The sequence below is a fragment of the Microplitis demolitor genome, chromosome 5, assembly GCF_026212275.2.
Source record: "Microplitis demolitor isolate Queensland-Clemson2020A chromosome 5, iyMicDemo2.1a, whole genome shotgun sequence".
Taxonomy (NCBI): Eukaryota; Metazoa; Arthropoda; class Insecta; order Hymenoptera; family Braconidae; genus Microplitis; species Microplitis demolitor.
The window spans coordinates 6,203,661-6,220,937 of NC_068549.1; the positions used below are offsets into that span (position 1 = coordinate 6,203,661).

Consider the following 17,277-nt stretch of genomic DNA (forward strand, 5'->3'; position numbering starts at 1 on the left):
TTGTGGCGTGATAGAGATCTATATTCCTAAAAATACTATCAATAGGTATTAGTATTTCCTATAGTCAAGAGAATATTTATTTTCTTATATTGTTTATTTTCTGCTTAATTTAATAGAAACCTGAGTTAAGTATACAGTGAGTAGCTCATACACAGAAAAATAGAATTAAAAGTGAGAATTGAAAGCGAGGTAATCCTCTTTTTTTGTATAAAAATTACAGTAGTTTTTAAATTTCCCGCGTACCTTCATCTACCCTTGCAAGCGTATTTTAACTTTTTTGGCGCGAACTTGACCGAATTACTAGATATTCGTTTAGTATAAATATAAATATAATTTTATCAGTTATTCATACTTACTATTTAAGTGATTAATCAGCGATAAAACTATAATTGATGTGTTAATTTAATTTTTTACTAAAAGAAAATAGATTAAAAAACCAATATGCTTAATTTGAACAGTAACTCACGAATTGTTTCACTTTATCTCGAGGTTTTAATTTTTTTATTTATTTTTAAACTGTAACACTTAATTGAATGTCACTATTGTCATACCAATGCTTAAAAATGTATTTTATCAAAATCTAAAATTCGAAAAAACGAGCCAATAATTTTAAATTGTAAACCACTCAAATTTTTATGGAATGTTTCGAAAAGGTTTAAATGTAAATGGATGGCATAATTTATGCCTGTAAATATGGCTGTTTGAAGTCAATATACCACTGCAGTATATAAATGCAAAGTTGTTGCGTACGCATCTATATAAGTATGAACTTGTACTTGGCGCGAGTCTCTACTATATCGTAAGATTGTGATCAATAGTAAGTTTATGTCCATGGCGATCTAGGTTGTTATATTGGTAATCTAGGTTGAATTAAAATATTTAAGAATGTACGTTGTTCTGATATTAAGGAAATTAACAATTATTTATGGTGCATTATAAAATATTCTTGATGCATCTGGAAAAAAATAAAAATGCAAGAGAAACTCTAGAAAGCTCCTTAAAGCCTAAAAGGGCATATAAAAATGTAAAACCTTTCGGAATTAAGAACGCGATATGATGGTTAAACTCTTCTTTCCAAAATAATAATCTTAATAATTCAACTTTTCGATCTTAAATTGTTGTTTAAACAAATCTCATTTATATTAACGCAATCATGAATAATTTATAATTCATAATTCACACATATTATTTTATTCACGCGCCTCGACTTATCAGTGAAGTGAATTCCTCTATTGAATAAATCGACGCTCTTTTATTGATGAGGAAAAGTTTATAACGATAAAAAACTCGGGGATTCCTAAATCTCCCGCTACACGACCTTCAGCTACCAAGAAATAAAATATCTTTTTTTCTTTATCTCTTCTTATCAGTATTAAATAATTGTCTCGGGAACCCCAGTCGACTTGCTACTACACAATACTATTAATAAAATTCTTTTCGTTAACTTTCAGCTTATTTTTTTTTTAAGATTAACTGATGATTTATTTATGGAATGGTCAACAATAGAGGATTTGGCGTCATATATATAAAGGCGAAAAGGAGTATTGAATCAGTTACCAATCACGCTTCATATGAAACTTGAGTAACTTGAAAAACGAAAAAAGTGTTGATCGTATTATTTTTTTCACCATGGCCAAGTTATTGATCTTAGTACTTTTGGTTGCAATTGCTGCAGCAGTCTTGTCTGCTCCAACTGAAGGTGAATATAATTAAATCAATATTAATCTATATAAGAAATCATTGGATGAAAAATTTCTGAAAAAAATAGTTTTTATATTTTGTAGACTTATGTACATCTTGGATCTAAAATTTACCAAAACTTTTTTTTAAGCAGATGATAAAATAATTTTCCGAGTGACAATTTTGAAATTATGCAGTTTAATAAATTTGTTTTCCGGCTTTAGTCTTCATAGATCTGCATAGAAGTACATTACGAAAAATTGAATTTATGTAGATGACAATTTTTTTTCTATAGTAAATTGATTTAATTTAGGTTCAGTTTTCATATAAAACAAGTGGTAAATTTATTTGACATAATTGTTGTTACAGATGACTATTCTCATCATCCTGAGAAATATGGATCTCAACCGGAATCCGGAAACGTTAGATTATCTCGAGCTACTTGTGATCTTCTCTCAGGCTTAGGTGGCAATGATTCTCTTTGCGCACTCCATTGCTTGGCTAAAAAGTTCAAAGGAGGTTGGTGCGAAAAAGGAGTTTGTCATTGCCGCCGCTAATGACATATTTAAGTTATACTGATTCATGTTGAAAGTACTGTTTGAATCGTAATTTTTCAATTTTATACTGTAATGTAGCATTCACTTGTCTACTTGATTTGAATTTATCGAACAAAATAAAAACAACTTCATTTAATTACATCAACGTTTAATTTATAAATTAAAGTATGTATATTTTCAAAATATATATTTCGTAACAAATATATGCAAACGTGTGAAAGTAGATTGAATGACTTTGTCTACTGAAATTTGAAAAAATAACGTTTGTTGAACTATGGGAATGAGATATTTTGAAGAAAAGTCTTACTACACTGTTTTACATTTACTGTCTTCAAAATTTTGTAGTTATTTTTTATTGACGGTAAGAATTTCGTTTGAGATTGCACTCATCATAAGGGTGTTAAAATTGGTTTTCATAGTCGCGCCTTACTACTTAATGAACTTGTTATTGTCATTTAGCATAAGCAAGGTGATCTTAAGCCGTAAGCATGGAAAGTACTTTAAACTAAATAATGGTAGCACTGGACTATGAATACTACCTCAAATCTGACAATTTTTTTTCAGTCATTAATATTTTTATACAATATAAAAAAAGCAACTTTCCAACTCTTGATGATCTGTCAATAATTCTGATAACAAAGGTTTCTCGTTAGCTTGCTAGGGAATCAAAGAGCCTCATATAATACAAATCGAATTTAAATTACATAGTCGAGACTAGTTTAATTCGAGGCTCATTGAGGCACTGAGGATCTTTGAGCATTATTTGAGGCTTTTTGAACATCATTTGTGGCTCAAATTGCTTTTTTTACTCAGTTAGGCTGAATTGAGGCTATATTATGACTCGGGATTTCTTTCAAGAATAATAATCTTTATAAATCTAACTTTTCTATTATAAAGTTGTAATTTACGTAAAATTGTTGATATTGATGAAGCCATAAATAATCATCATATAAGCTATTAAAAGGTTATCACTTGGCTTCAATGTATCTAATGAACATGTATGTGATTGAACTTGATCTATCAGTGACACTGTTAAGCAAGACATTGTTTGTGAATGTCTTCATAAATATAACTGAACACTTTTCATATATCAGTATATTTTTTTCATGATTAACTGATAATCGATTTGTATAATGGTTGAGAACCCAGGTTTTGGCGTTCAATATATATCAAGCCGAGAAGGAATTTTTGAATCAGTTACCAATCACGCTTCTTAAGAAACTTGATTAACTTGTAAAACGGAAAAACAGTTTTCATAATATATTTTTTTTCACTATGGCCAAGTTACTGATCTTGTTACTTTTGATTGCAACTGCTATAGCAGTCTTGTCCGCTCCAAGTCAAGGTAAATATAATTAAATCTAACTTTTTTTTTTTTCAAATAATTCTATTTATCTTGAAGTCTAGTTTTTAGTAAAAAAAAAAAGTTGTAAATTTATTTAAAAATTTTTTTTATTTATATATTTATTGCTATAGACGAGAATTCTCCTCATCATCTTGATAATGGATCTCAACTGGACAATGAAAAATTTCATTTTCCTCTACTAACGTGTGGTACTTCCAACGGCAACAGTTTCGCTACTATTGTTTGCATGGCTTTTTGTCAAACTGTGAACCAAACCTCAGGCAATTGCGATAACGGCGAATGTTTATGTATTTAACAATACCATTTTGAAGATACATCGATTCCTGTGTAAACACTTTTGGAATTATCATTATCGAATACAGAAATTAAATTTTTGATACTTTATATTGTAATGTAGTGTTTATTAGTATGCTTGTTTTGAATTAATTGAATAAAGTATATACAACTTCATGACATTAATGTTCAATTTATAAATTAGAGTATATGTGCTTTCTTACTATAAATTTGCTTGAACTACCAGGGAAGTTGCGGTAGTACACTGTCGATATATTACCGTCAACTTGAATATCAGGGTACAATAAAATCCGATTGTCGATAGTGAAGAAATCTCATGTCATAAACATTATCACACTTTCCTGATAGTTTCTACAGAAGAAAAGTTCTCTTATGAAATTAATATAGGAAATGTTTATAACTACGCTAATTTCGCATATTATCATACAATCCGAAATAATTAAGTTTTGATTTTATCAGCTAGTCATAAATCAATTAATTGTCCGTATATTATTCTGAAAACTTAGGTGAAAGAAGGTACCGGCGGGTAATAAGGCCTAGTGAAGGAAGATTTTGAATAGAATCGAAAATACTGCATTTAATTATCGAAATGTATCATTAATATTTATTTCAATAGATTAGCCATAAAATGTAATGAAGTAATAATAATTTTTACTATAAACAAACAAAAAATTATGCTTTTACAATAACCATACGAATAGGCCTTATTTTACTACGGTAGGGTAATAAGGTCTACGGGTTAAACAAACTGGAATACTTTAACTATACTTAATAAAATTGGTATTAGAGACGAATCATCACTTAAATTTAGCAACAATACTTTTCAAGAGTCAGAAGACTAGATTGTTTTTTATAATTTCTTCTACGCTACGACAACATATGACGGATGATGAAATATAGAAGACAAAGAACGTGGTATCGGAACTCTATAAATTTGTCGTAACATCTCGATGCAAGACCCTTCTACTAGAGGAGCCTTTAGCGGAGGCAGTTATTTTAAATATCATTTCTGTCATTTAGGCCTTATGACCCCCGGGTACCTTACTTTATAAATAAAACCTATTTTCATATGATTTTCTTCATTATTAATAGTAATCTTATTATTGCATTTAAAGACAAATTTTTTTCAAATTTTGTATTCTAAAATCGTTGAAAAATATATCTTCCATTTAAAAGTGAGCGGAAACTATCATCTTCTGTCACACTCACGAAAATAAATGACCATTTTTGCTTCTCATACAATATATAAAGATTCAGAGCAATAGTCCTCGGAAGCAAATGTTAATTTTTGAAAATACGAAAATTTTTCTTTTCTAAGATTCAAAATAAAAAAAAAGTAATAAATTTTCCACCAATTTAAAATCTCTTTCAAGTAGTCATTCATTTCAAAATGACTTAGCTTCCATACTTACAAATTCAAGACATTAAATAAATTAATGAATTAATACGCTCATAAACAAATTATATCTACACCAAATCATTTAATGACTTTGAAAGCATCAAAAATTTCACACAGAAAAAATTCATCAAATCAATTTGATATCAACTCATAATTAAATCTATACAGTGACATTGGGTTTGGAGCTGCGAAAATGTTAGTCATTAAGAAAGACCCACTATTAAAAAGTATCCTTTTTTTTTTCTATCATTTTTCTCATCCAACCTTTCATCTACTGGTACTTGATTGAAAAGGAACATACGTATATATGAATATATATATACATACCTATATACGCATCCAAAAGAAACAAAAAGAACGTGGGTCCGGCTTTGTTAATTCAAGGTGATAATTCTAGCCTGTGAAACTTTTTTTCTTGCCCTACTCATCGAACGTAGACGATAGACAGTCATAATAATAAAAAAAAATTTATATATATATATATATATATATATTAATAAACGAAAACTAAAGACGCAGTATTCATAATTATAGATCAGTAGTCTTAACTATTCAATTTTCAATTTAATAAATACCTTTGTAGTTGAATAAATAATTTGTTATTTTATTTTCAATACTTAAAAATTTTAACGATTAAAAAATACTTGAATCCATGAGCACCGACTATTACTTTTTTAACTTGAGAGATCGTTTTTTGCGATTTCATACTAAAAACTCCATATGCTGTGGGCTTTCTCGATCCTCGCATTTGGGATTCCAGATTGAGAGATATCATTCTCTCTCTACACTACACTTTATATATATATATATATATATATATATATATATATATATATATATATATATATATATATATATATATATACATACATACCAAATATCCCAAATAAATCGATAGGTTTTTGAGAGTTAAGTCTCCTGGGTTGTTTCTCTGCTTCCAGTTTAACATTCGGCCTATGGAAAAACACCTCCGACTTAATTGCCAGCAGCAGTTGTTGATACTAAATAAAAGATAAAAATGTGTAAAGAAATTTTGAAAAATAAAAAAAAATTGAGATAAAAAATTATTCAGTATAATTTCATTAAATTAATTTTTGAGTCCCGAAATTACTTTAGTAATTGAGATAAAGTAATATATGTGCTTTTGAAAAAAAAAAAAAAACAATATCAAATAGTTGTTGACAAATAAATAATTAACTTTGAATTAATTAGCACATACTGCTTATAGTCGGTTATGAAAAATATTCAGGTATAATGCAGAAGTATGAAAAGTATGTGGTAAGCTAATTAGTAATGATTCTTCTAAAAAGGGGTCAGGCACCTGCACTCCCTTGAAGGGAAGGTGCCTTGAAACAACTTCCAATAGGTGTTAGATTTTTTAAATATCTATACAACAGCTGCGAGTACCAAAATTATTATTTTATTTTAATTTCGCAAATAGTATCCATATTAAATAATTAATTTGAATTAAAATGGATTCTTTTTCAATAGTAAGAAATTTTATAAAATTTTTTAATTATTTTCTGAAAATAAGAGTGAATTTTTTATTAAATCGGTTTCTGAAAAAAAGATCGAGGTAAAAATGAACTTCGTCGAAATTTTCCATTGGGAAATTATTTCACCTCCCCTTCTCTCAAAAACTAATAAAATATAAACTAGACCTCTAGTTTTATTAATGGAAAAAAAATTAATTAATTTATAAACAAAAAAAAAATTGTTAAATAAAAATCATGATAATTACATCTGTTTATTCATTTTTTATATTAAATTGATTTGGTCTTGCCTATTAAATTACTATTTCGGTTTCAGTGTACAAAAGATGCGGAGAAAATTGTAACGTTTCTACATAAGTGTATATAGTACAGTATAAATTTAAAAGAACTCCCGGTAGTTTCACACAGAACGAATGGACAACCCGTGGACAGAACACACATGATTCCCATCCAATGTCTTGATGGGGTCTCTCTAAACTACATGCAGAATCGTAATATTTTGTTATGTTGCCCCCCAATGGAGTTAAATACACATGTATCGCGAGTTCTACTCGATTCAATCGTGAACCACGAATTTATTTGACACTTTGAAGCCTTGTTCTCTCTTTCTCTCTATATATACACGCTGGTAAAAAGCTTCATATATACACAGAAAAAAAAAAATCTTGACTCGAGAAAATTTTTCTTCAACCAAGAAATTTTTCAGCGGGTGGAATGAAAACCGGAAATTTCTTGAACGAAGTGAAATAATTTCTTGAATTTTAAATCATGAATTAAGAAAAAAAGTTCTTAAGCCAATACATATTTCATACTTGGTCCAATAATAGAATTACTTGTTTTAAAAACTTGCTTTTCTTATTATAATAAATATTTTTCTTAACCTAAGTATGTTACTTACTTAAACCAAGAAATAAAAATATTTAGTTCAAGCAAGTTATACACTTAATTAGAGAACTATGATGTTTTGAAACAATAAACGGTACGAACTCGAACTAAAAATAAAGGGAGTTGGTTTAAAAAATTTAAACTCTTGGTTTGAGTATAGTGTACTTTCTTTGACCAATCACACGAAAAATCTCAAACCAAGATTACTAGAGTCTCAAGCCAAGAAAGTTTCTCTTGGATTCACTCGTAGGTGCTCCCTCCTTCGCACCCCAAGGAATGAATACTCCCCACTCTCTCTCTTTCTCACACTAGCACAGCAAATGGATTTTGAGTCCACATTTTTATTTTAAATAAATTAAAAATTAAATAGCTAAATTATATTATTATAATAAATTAATTAATTAATGTAATTAAACAATATCGAATAATTTCTCAATTTTTTTTTTTTTTTAAACTTTTTCATTTTAATATTGAAATTCATTTATGAACGATTCATACGATCCGTTCAGTATTTCGGTAAAATGTCGGAACTAACATTTCTCTAAATTATTGGCGATAATATTTGTAATATTAATTCTGTGTTTAGGATTTAAAAATGTGACTGACCATAAGGCCAGTGTGGCTCAGTATATGTGGGCAAAGTCAACGTAACCTGTCAAAGGCTGAGATGGCTTAGTTGGTAAAGCTCTCGCGTGACGCCGAATCGATCTGGGTTCGATTCCGTCGTTAAGCGATAATTGTTTTTTCTCAATTTGGTTTAAGTATTTAACTCATTGCGAAACTTGCCTATCCCTTATAAATGCTTTTGATAAAGTATTTATTTGCTTCACGGCATTGTTTGTAATATTTAAACAAAAAAAAATTGTTCAATAAAAAAATAAAAAAAAAAAAATAAAATTTTTTTAGCTCGATAAATTTATTTGCTCAATTAAAGAAATTAATTTCTTAGCTGAAAAAATTTTTTTTTGTTTGCGACAAAAAAAAATTTCTTGGCCCAAGAAAGTTTGTCCTTGGTTTAAAAATTTTTTTTTTGTTGGTACAAAAACTTTCTTCTTTTAGTTCAAGACATTGTACCTTGACTCGATAAGGTAACAGTCTTTGGATAAGAAAAAAATGTCTCGAGTTAAAATCAAACTTTCTTGGCCCAAGAAAGTTTGTTCTTGGTTTAAAACATTATTTTTCGTGGCTTAAAAACTTTTTCGTTTTAGCTCAAGATATATTTTTTTGACTCAAAAACGTAACAATCTTTAGCCAAGAAAAAAATTTGTTGAATTGAAAAAAAAATCTTCTTGAACTAAAAAAAAAATTTTTGGGACCAAGAAAGTTTTTTCTTGGTTTAAGGAATTTATGTTTCAGACTAAGAAAATTATGTCTTCCGCGAAGGAAATAATTTCTTGATCCAAATAATTTTTTACTCCAGTAAAGTAAGAAATTTCGGTTTGGTTCAAGAAAAAAATTTCGAAGACATTTTATTTCTTGGTTTAAGTTTTCCTTTTTTTCTGTGTACAAGTGAGTTATGAGAAATCCATGGTATCGTCATCAAACCCTCATGACTTATTTTCACAGCAATTGCTCCATAGGGTGTTTTTTGGGCGTTTCCTTACTATAAATCAGAGGTTGCAGTAACGAGCGCGCATTCGATATTCTGTAGGTCTTATTGCCATAGGGGAGCCTGGGGCACGAAGGCCCCCTTAAGCCGGTTTTTTCTTTTTGTGGCTTTTAACCATAAAATTCACTTATTTTCCGTCGATATCGAAAGAATAAGTAGAAATTTTGCAAAAAATCGAAAAAAAAATTTGTTTTTTTTCTGGGGCACGAAGGCCTCCTCTCCAAAAAATTATCAACAAAAATTTTTTTTTTATTTGCCGTTAAGTTATGACCTTTATAATGTTTTTATGACGTTTTAGGCCAGTATGTGATGTATGAGGTAAAATGGACCATTAAAAAAAAAATTGTCACGAAAAAATTAACTTGACGGAAAATAAAAAAAAAATAATTTTTTCTTTATAATTTTTTTTTCGAGTTGTCCGTTTTGCCCCTCATATCACGTATTGACTTAAAATATACTAAAAACATTATGAAGGTCATACTTTGACGGAAAATAAAAAAAAAAAAAATTTTACCTAATTTTTGAAGAGGGCCTTTATGCCCCAGGGGGGCCTTCGTGCCCCAGGCTCCCCTATACATATTATATACAAAAGTCTATTATAATTATTTGTATGATGATTTCTGTTATAAATTTGTATAGTAAATCAACTAGTTGATTCTTATTTCTCAAAAAAATTTCATACATGAGCATATTATTATTAATCATTTAAAATATACAAATTATTATCCGCAAAAAATTTTTCAGCATTTTTTTATGTTATTTTTGAATAAGAAAAAAAAAATAAAAATGTATACATAATATATCATGATAACTAATATCAGATACTTCTCACTCTTTTTAAACTAAAATTCGCAGATTTGAATTTTTGTAGATCGAAGGTCTATTAAATATATGACAAGATCGATATAATATATATATTGAATTGAAACAAAGTGTTTAAAATGAAACATTAATTTCAATACCGCAAACAAAGAAAATCAAAAATATAAAATCTATGTATGTAAAAATAAAAATTATTCATACAATTTTGTGTATAAAATTGAAATAAATTCAAAGATTGCATTAATTCAAGTGTAAGACAGGAACACGCTATTAGAGAGATAGGAAAATACTCGAATGTTGAACCAAATGGAAGTCTTTAATTGCAATGGCAACTCTTACATTTATCTAAATGGAGATCGTGAAGGGTTCAAGTGCGCATTAATGTTTTTCACGGCGCAAGATTTTGATAATAATTACGATATATATTATTTTTTTTATTTTATCTTCAATTACACTTTATTTACCTTACACACATTCTTTGTTTTAGCTTTCATGTGTCGGTATTTAATTCAGATATCAAAAAACCATTGCGGCATATCTTAGATAAAAAAAAAACTCAGCTCCAGAAACAAAGAATTCATTTTTATACATTTTTGGTATCAATAATTTCGACTCAAATTTTGACTCCTGAAGAAAACTTATATGTATTTAAATTTTTCAATGTCTATCCTCTCTACTTACTTAAACATATAAATATATGTATATATATCCAAAGTACATACTAAATTTAAATATATTTATACAAAAGTATAGATGTATATCATATACTCTTCCGTAAAAATACTACTTGAGATTGCAGTAATTAAAATAAAATAAAACGATTGTTTTATCTTCAAGACAATTAATTATAAAGTTAAATCACTGTAACGAGAAATTCATTCTTTTGTTTTATAATTATTTTCAAAAATAATTTCATCAATTTAAATTTTAATTTTAATTATTATTGCCATCAATTATCGGCAGTAAAATTTTTTTTTAAATTATTTGCACACAAATGAATTTCTTAATCAACAATACAAATATGAAGTGAAAAAAAAAAAATAAATATACAATACACTTTGAATATCTGAATAAAATTTAATTTCCTTCAAAAGGTAATCGAGTGTTGAAAAAAAAGTGATTTTAAAAGTAAAAGAATTTCTTTTTCTCACGGCACTTCCTCTGGATCCTCATCAGAAACCTTTTCGGTTCAACATGCGCCTGGCCATCGAAAACGATTTTTATTTTACTTTTATTTTCGAAACCAATGACGGTTTTATCCCTCGTCGGTATTCGGCTGTCCGCGACGACCATTGAGATCATGAAGATACGCACACGCCGTGGACCAGTGACTAGAGTCACCAGCAACCATCAGAGACCAAAGTGAGACTGAAAGCATATACTTGTGAACCTGTTTCTTTCTCATGTTAACAACTAAAACTCATAAAGACATTTCATTTAAGTGGTTAGTGTATATTCGACCAAGAAGATTTCTTTTTGATTGTATCCTGTTTTAAAATAGCTTAACAACTTACACAGGATTCAATTCATGTTCTATAAATTTTTTTATTATTATACTGCCCAACCCATACGATTATCATTTTAATCATTTAGCGAAACTCGATCGTCAAATGTGAATTGATACTCACAATACGAGATTATCGAAATAAATTTAACCTTTATTCTGTTTTCAACTACACAGAGAAACTGTTCTCGTTTAAAATTCTATGGTGTCATGGCAATGCTGGTTCATGTTAGTAACTTGCAGAAACTCAAATGACCACATGGCCGTAGTAAAATTTGCAACGGTGATATCATAAATTACGGTAACCATTGGAAATTTTACCGGGCAGTAATTTTTCTGTGTTTATTTTAATGTCCGTTAGGTGGCCAACATAGTCCGGCTTTACTGTGACACTAAACGAGAATAATTTTTCTGTGTACTTATGAATGAAATATATACATATATATATTTAATTTTCTGTTATCTAAAAAATTCAACCGAGAATCTGAAAAATTATTTTAATAAAATCTGAAAAAAAGAAGAATTTTTTTTCGGTGAGATCAAACGTTTGAAAACACACAGATACGAGATTTAGTGTCATTCGTTTTTCGTGACAGCTTCACTATCCACAACGTTTCGTAAAACATTTTCTCTCTTTCCTTAACTAATTCTATATATTTTATCTACTGAATATAACGTAACATTCTTAAACACAACATTAGTTTAGTCGAAAATATATATGTTACCAAAACTTGGTATAAAGTACGGTGTTGTTCAGGAAGCAGGTTTCATCTCGTCTTAATCAATTTTAAATACCACAGACTCAACAATAATAACTTCTCAAAAGATCATAGATATCTTATGAATCTACATCGTGTTTTGATCATCTCTTTATAAATTTTTTTTTCTGTTCTCTCTGTTATGAATAATAAATACTAATTAAAAATACATAAATAAATAAATTTGAATTTTTATTTTTAAAATATAAATGTAATTGAGGAACTCGAGGCAAAATGACACATTTTCCTGACAAAAAAAAATCTGCTTAAAAAAGTCTAGTAAGAGCATGGAAAAATACGGGGCAAATTGGTTAGAAGACCATACAGTTAATTTTTGCATTTTTCAATATATTTTTTTTAGAATCATGCGGTCCATTTTACAAAAAATCGTAACTACGTATTTTTAAATAAAAAAAAAATTTTCTTTAAAAAGTGGTGTCCCATTTTACCTCAAATAGGTTTATAAATATTAAATTTAAAAAAAAAATGGGCATGAAAATTAATTTTCATGAAAAATGTATAAACGTTAGCTAATTGGTGATTAGGCGACAAGATAGCTGTCGGAATAAGATGGCACATGCTCGTGAGATACCGGAGACAAGCTCTCAAGAAGCCGGTAGCTATATATTATATATTATAAAAATAATAATAATCAGTGTCCATAATGCGCGTCGCATGCATACAACATTGTAAAGAACATCGTGTGTATATTGCACGCGAATCTTATCGCCCATGCATGCACATATGCGAGTACAGAGTAGAGAGTATAGAGTACAGACAGCATTCTCGTTACATTTTCTGCTACTATTTGTAAACTCAATGCTTGTGTGAGTTTGCGAGTAGTTTTGGTTCGGTGTGTACGCTTTTGTATAGTTCAGTATAGCATGCATTGCACTGCATGGCATGGAGTTCAGCACGCGTGAGACCAACAAGACCTACCCTATCGTTACGGAACACCTACTTCAAGTGTGTGAGCACACGCACGAGTCTCGCGTGATCTATATAATCGTCGAGGTACCTTCGACATTTTTCCCACCGACCTCAAGTGAATTCTTTCAATGGGAGCCACTTTTGTGAATATCATGAGCATCAATGGGATCATATACTATACATATATGATTTTATATCTTTACTACACTCTATGATGATAAAGTCGCTGTGAAAATTTATATACTCTGAGATCTAGTGAAAACGTTCATTAATTCGTCATTACGGCTTAATTGTTTTCGATAATCTTCTCTAAAGATACTCTACAGTTCAACCCCCTGAAAACCATAAAATTTTATTTTCATATTAATAATTATTTAGCAGTTAGCCGACAAAGTTGAAATTGTCAACAATTAGTTGCCTGAAAAATAAAATTAAAATGTGGTAAAATTTTCATGAAAAGGGTTTTTCAGTAACGGTAAACATTTTCGCTTGACCATAAACGTCAAAGGTGCGCATTTTTGGGTTTCCCAAATTATCTGTAAATTTTATGCATTTTTTATGTTAAATATTTCTTGTAAATAAAAACTTGAGATAATTTTTAAGTTATAATTACATAGCAATTTTCAGATACATCTTGACGGAAATTTAGGGTGGACGTGCGTGCTCATGTGTCGTAAGCTTGATAGGCATTATATTAAAAGTTAAGCATCAAGTGTAACTTGTCTGTTATGAGTCGCGATCCGTAGCACTGCGGGTGTATATAATACATATAAGTGCATATAAATTGTAAGTATGTAAGTATGTATATATATACGTTATAATGTCTTTCTTATTATTATTATCAGCATGCACACACGATACCCGACGAAGAAATGCGGCAGGTGAGTACTGGAAGTCATTGGCGCCGGATGTCTATTTGTTACAAAAAGATAAAAGGAAGAGTAACAAAGATAAATAATAAATAATAAATGAAAACGTAATAAATATACAAGTAAATAAATATTTTTCATATAAATAATAACGAAAAAAAGATATGATAGCAAGGGGATTTGCGTAATTTTATTTTACCAAATGATCTATGAGTTTTGTTTCCGGTTTTGGTATCAGTATAGCAATAATTGTACACTGTAGAAAGAGCGATGTTAAAAATGGATTCAATTTAACACCACGTGGTGCTAAAATAAAATAACACCGGTGTAGACGGTGTAATTTGGCGGTGTTATCATTTTAACACTATTTTCGCTGTCGTAATAAAATATGATTGACCTGTCCTTCTATTATCTTATATTTTTTTTTAAGTCATAAAATTTTATTGGAGGACACAATTATTATTTTTAAATACATATATTTATATGTCAATAAATAAAAAAAAAAAGTAACATCTGTTATTGTCAATAAATTCGATGAATTATTTATTTAACAATTTATTTTGCTCACTATGTACTTATTTTCTGTTATGAGAATAGTTTTATAGTGGTGTGTAGTAGTAAGTGTGTTGTATTGAGAAGAGAGCGCTGAGAAATTACTCAACGGTTATTTTTTCGTCGGCACCTTTCGCGTCAATTTTTTTTTTATATATTTTTTTTTTTTTTTCGCTTAAGCTGAGTAGATAGTTGGGAACGAGGTGCGACAGTGGATCGAGACGAGCGAGACTTGTTGAGCGCAGAGCTAATAGGGTCATTGGAAGCAACACTGTCAGTCACCAGTTATGGGCGTCTTGGCGTTTTTCAAAATCAGTTTTTCTAACTTAGCCGCGGGGCATCATTAGCAACAGTAGTATGTAGCAGTAAATAGTTGTCAGTGCTCATGATACTGACAGTAGCTAACGCCTCTCTCTGTTTAAATTTAAAACTTTTATTTATATTGTCTTACACCACAAAAGTTTTGAAAATTTCATTTTTTGGAGAGCCAAGAAAAATTCAAATTTTGATTCCCGAAATTCCGAATTCAATAAATTCACTAGAAGTTAAATTAAAAAATTATTTCTTCTCAAATAAAAATTAGAAAATTTTTTTTAAATTTTTACCTTAAGATCTACATCAATCTATTACATATATAAGGGAAGAGGGTAAGATGGGACTAGTAAAAAACCAAATTGTGATAATTATGATTAACTTTCACTATTTTTACATTTTTGAGTTACCAATCAGGTATTTTTTAATAATGATGGATCAGAAAAAAACTTTCAAAATGAGGAGTAGAATGGATTCACTATAAAAATTAAAAAAATTTGTTATTCATAAAATTCTTATTTTTTGTGCAAAAATACACTAAAAAAAAAATATATTCACTTTGAATGATTGAAATTAAGTAATTAATTAAATAATCGTAGCTAGTAAATTTTTAAACAATAAATTAAAAGTAAAATCATAGAGGAATGCTCTTATAGTAATTTAATTTAATTTTAAAATTTATTATCCAAGTTTAAATGAATTTATTCGCTGATAATATATCAAAGCATACAAATTAATTTATTATCCATCAGTATAATTAATTAACAGAATAATAAATTGATGAATGAATTAATTAAACGAATATAAAATAAAAATCTCAAGCATACAAAGCTCGTAAATTTAATTTTCTATTTCTAAATTACGCAACAATAAAATTAGCACACACTTGTGGTTCGTCAAAAGAAAAAGAGTTGATCGAGAGACGTGTGACAAATCTTCTCTACAGCTTTCACTATTTATAAACACTGTCAGGCTTAACATGGATCTAAATCATCCTCAGATCCACGGCATTTTTTTTTTTTTTTAAATACTTTATTTTATTATTTATTTCTTCCTCTTCATCATTGAAAACTGTTATACATTCTATATACATTAAAGCCCGGCCCTCCATGTTTCTGACGACAAATTAAATTGCGTATGCTTGTTATAAGTGTCAAATAAAATACTTTAGACTCTCTTATAAGATTATAGATGAGTTTACAGAGATATAAAAGTGTCGCGACATTGGAAATAAAATTCATTTTTTTTCATATACAAAAAAATATATTATTACTTTTTTATTAGACTCTTCAGTCGTTTTTTTTTATCATCTCATTTTTTTTTTATGTTGTAAGTTAGGCGTCGACTTGATGTCGGTTGCATCGCGACGCTTGCTACATCTCAGCTGTTTTTACGACGCTTTGAGTCGCGGGTGTCGCACCGGAATGCGCTAATGAGGACTTGGCTACCGTCACACTTCCCTCGTCGTCACTCAACTTTACCCTGCTATCATTTCTGTCTACATCATGCATACATTTATACATGAATATAAATATATATATAGTATACATGTATATATAAACATGTGTGTAAGTACTTTCTTTCCCTTGGCAGATGTATTTAAAAAAAAAAATTTTTTTTTTTTTTTCAAGCTTATAATTTAGTAAAAAAAAAAAATTCAAATTTACAGGGTAAAAAAAACCGGGGGAGGCGGTGTAGGTGTTAAAATTTAACACCGAAAGTGGTGTTATAATATTTTTTGGTGTTGAAAATATATACAGCTATAACACCGCTCTTTTTATAGTGTTATACATAAAGTATATAATATTATGGTGTAAGTACACTATTAAAAGTAATAGAAAAAAATATGTTGTAAAAATTACGAGGCATGAAAAAAAAAAAAATTAGTAAACTCGGTGCGTTAACCCGCGTAATAGAGGCAAACAGTCGGTTAAATTTGATATGCATAAATATCTATATATGTGTATTAATAATAATTTGTAAGTATTAGGGAAAGTGCAAGTAGTAATAGTGCAAGAAAGGGAAAAGATAGAGTGAACAGAGATCCAAAGTGTCGAGTAAGTATGTAAATGTATATATATGAAGTCAAGAAGTGTAATGCAGCATGACAAAAGTAATGCGTCTGCTTGTGGTTTGCAATGTTGGGACACGGTTAGATTAACGTTACGTATTATAGCTTGTAAGTAGGATGACGATTACTAGTATATAGTGTATAGTTTGTATGGGTTGAGAGATGAAGACAACAAG

General features: G+C 29.0%; 1 protein-coding gene across 1 annotated transcript; it reads left to right on the forward strand.

Annotated features, from left to right (window-relative positions):
• Window positions 1-1,535: 1,535 nt before the first annotated feature.
• LOC103574469 (defensin coprisin) lies at window positions 1,536-4,056 on the forward strand. Its single transcript, XM_008553922.2, has 3 exons — window positions 1,536-1,699; window positions 2,050-3,582; window positions 3,714-4,056. Exons 1-2 carry the CDS (start codon window positions 1,630-1,632, stop codon window positions 2,235-2,237), a joined length of 258 nt encoding a protein of 85 aa, XP_008552144.1. The 5' UTR covers window positions 1,536-1,629; the 3' UTR covers window positions 2,238-3,582; window positions 3,714-4,056.
• Window positions 4,057-17,277: the final 13,221 nt, after the last annotated feature.

Coding starts and splice junctions, on each gene's coding strand:
- LOC103574469 (XM_008553922.2), top strand. CDS start 1,630: ATGGCCAAGTTATTGATCTTAGTACTTTTGGTTGCAATTGCTGCAGCA. Junction 1,700..2,049: donor CTTGTCTGCTCCAACTGAAG/GTGAATATAATT, acceptor TTGTTGTTACAG/ATGACTATTCTCATCATCCT.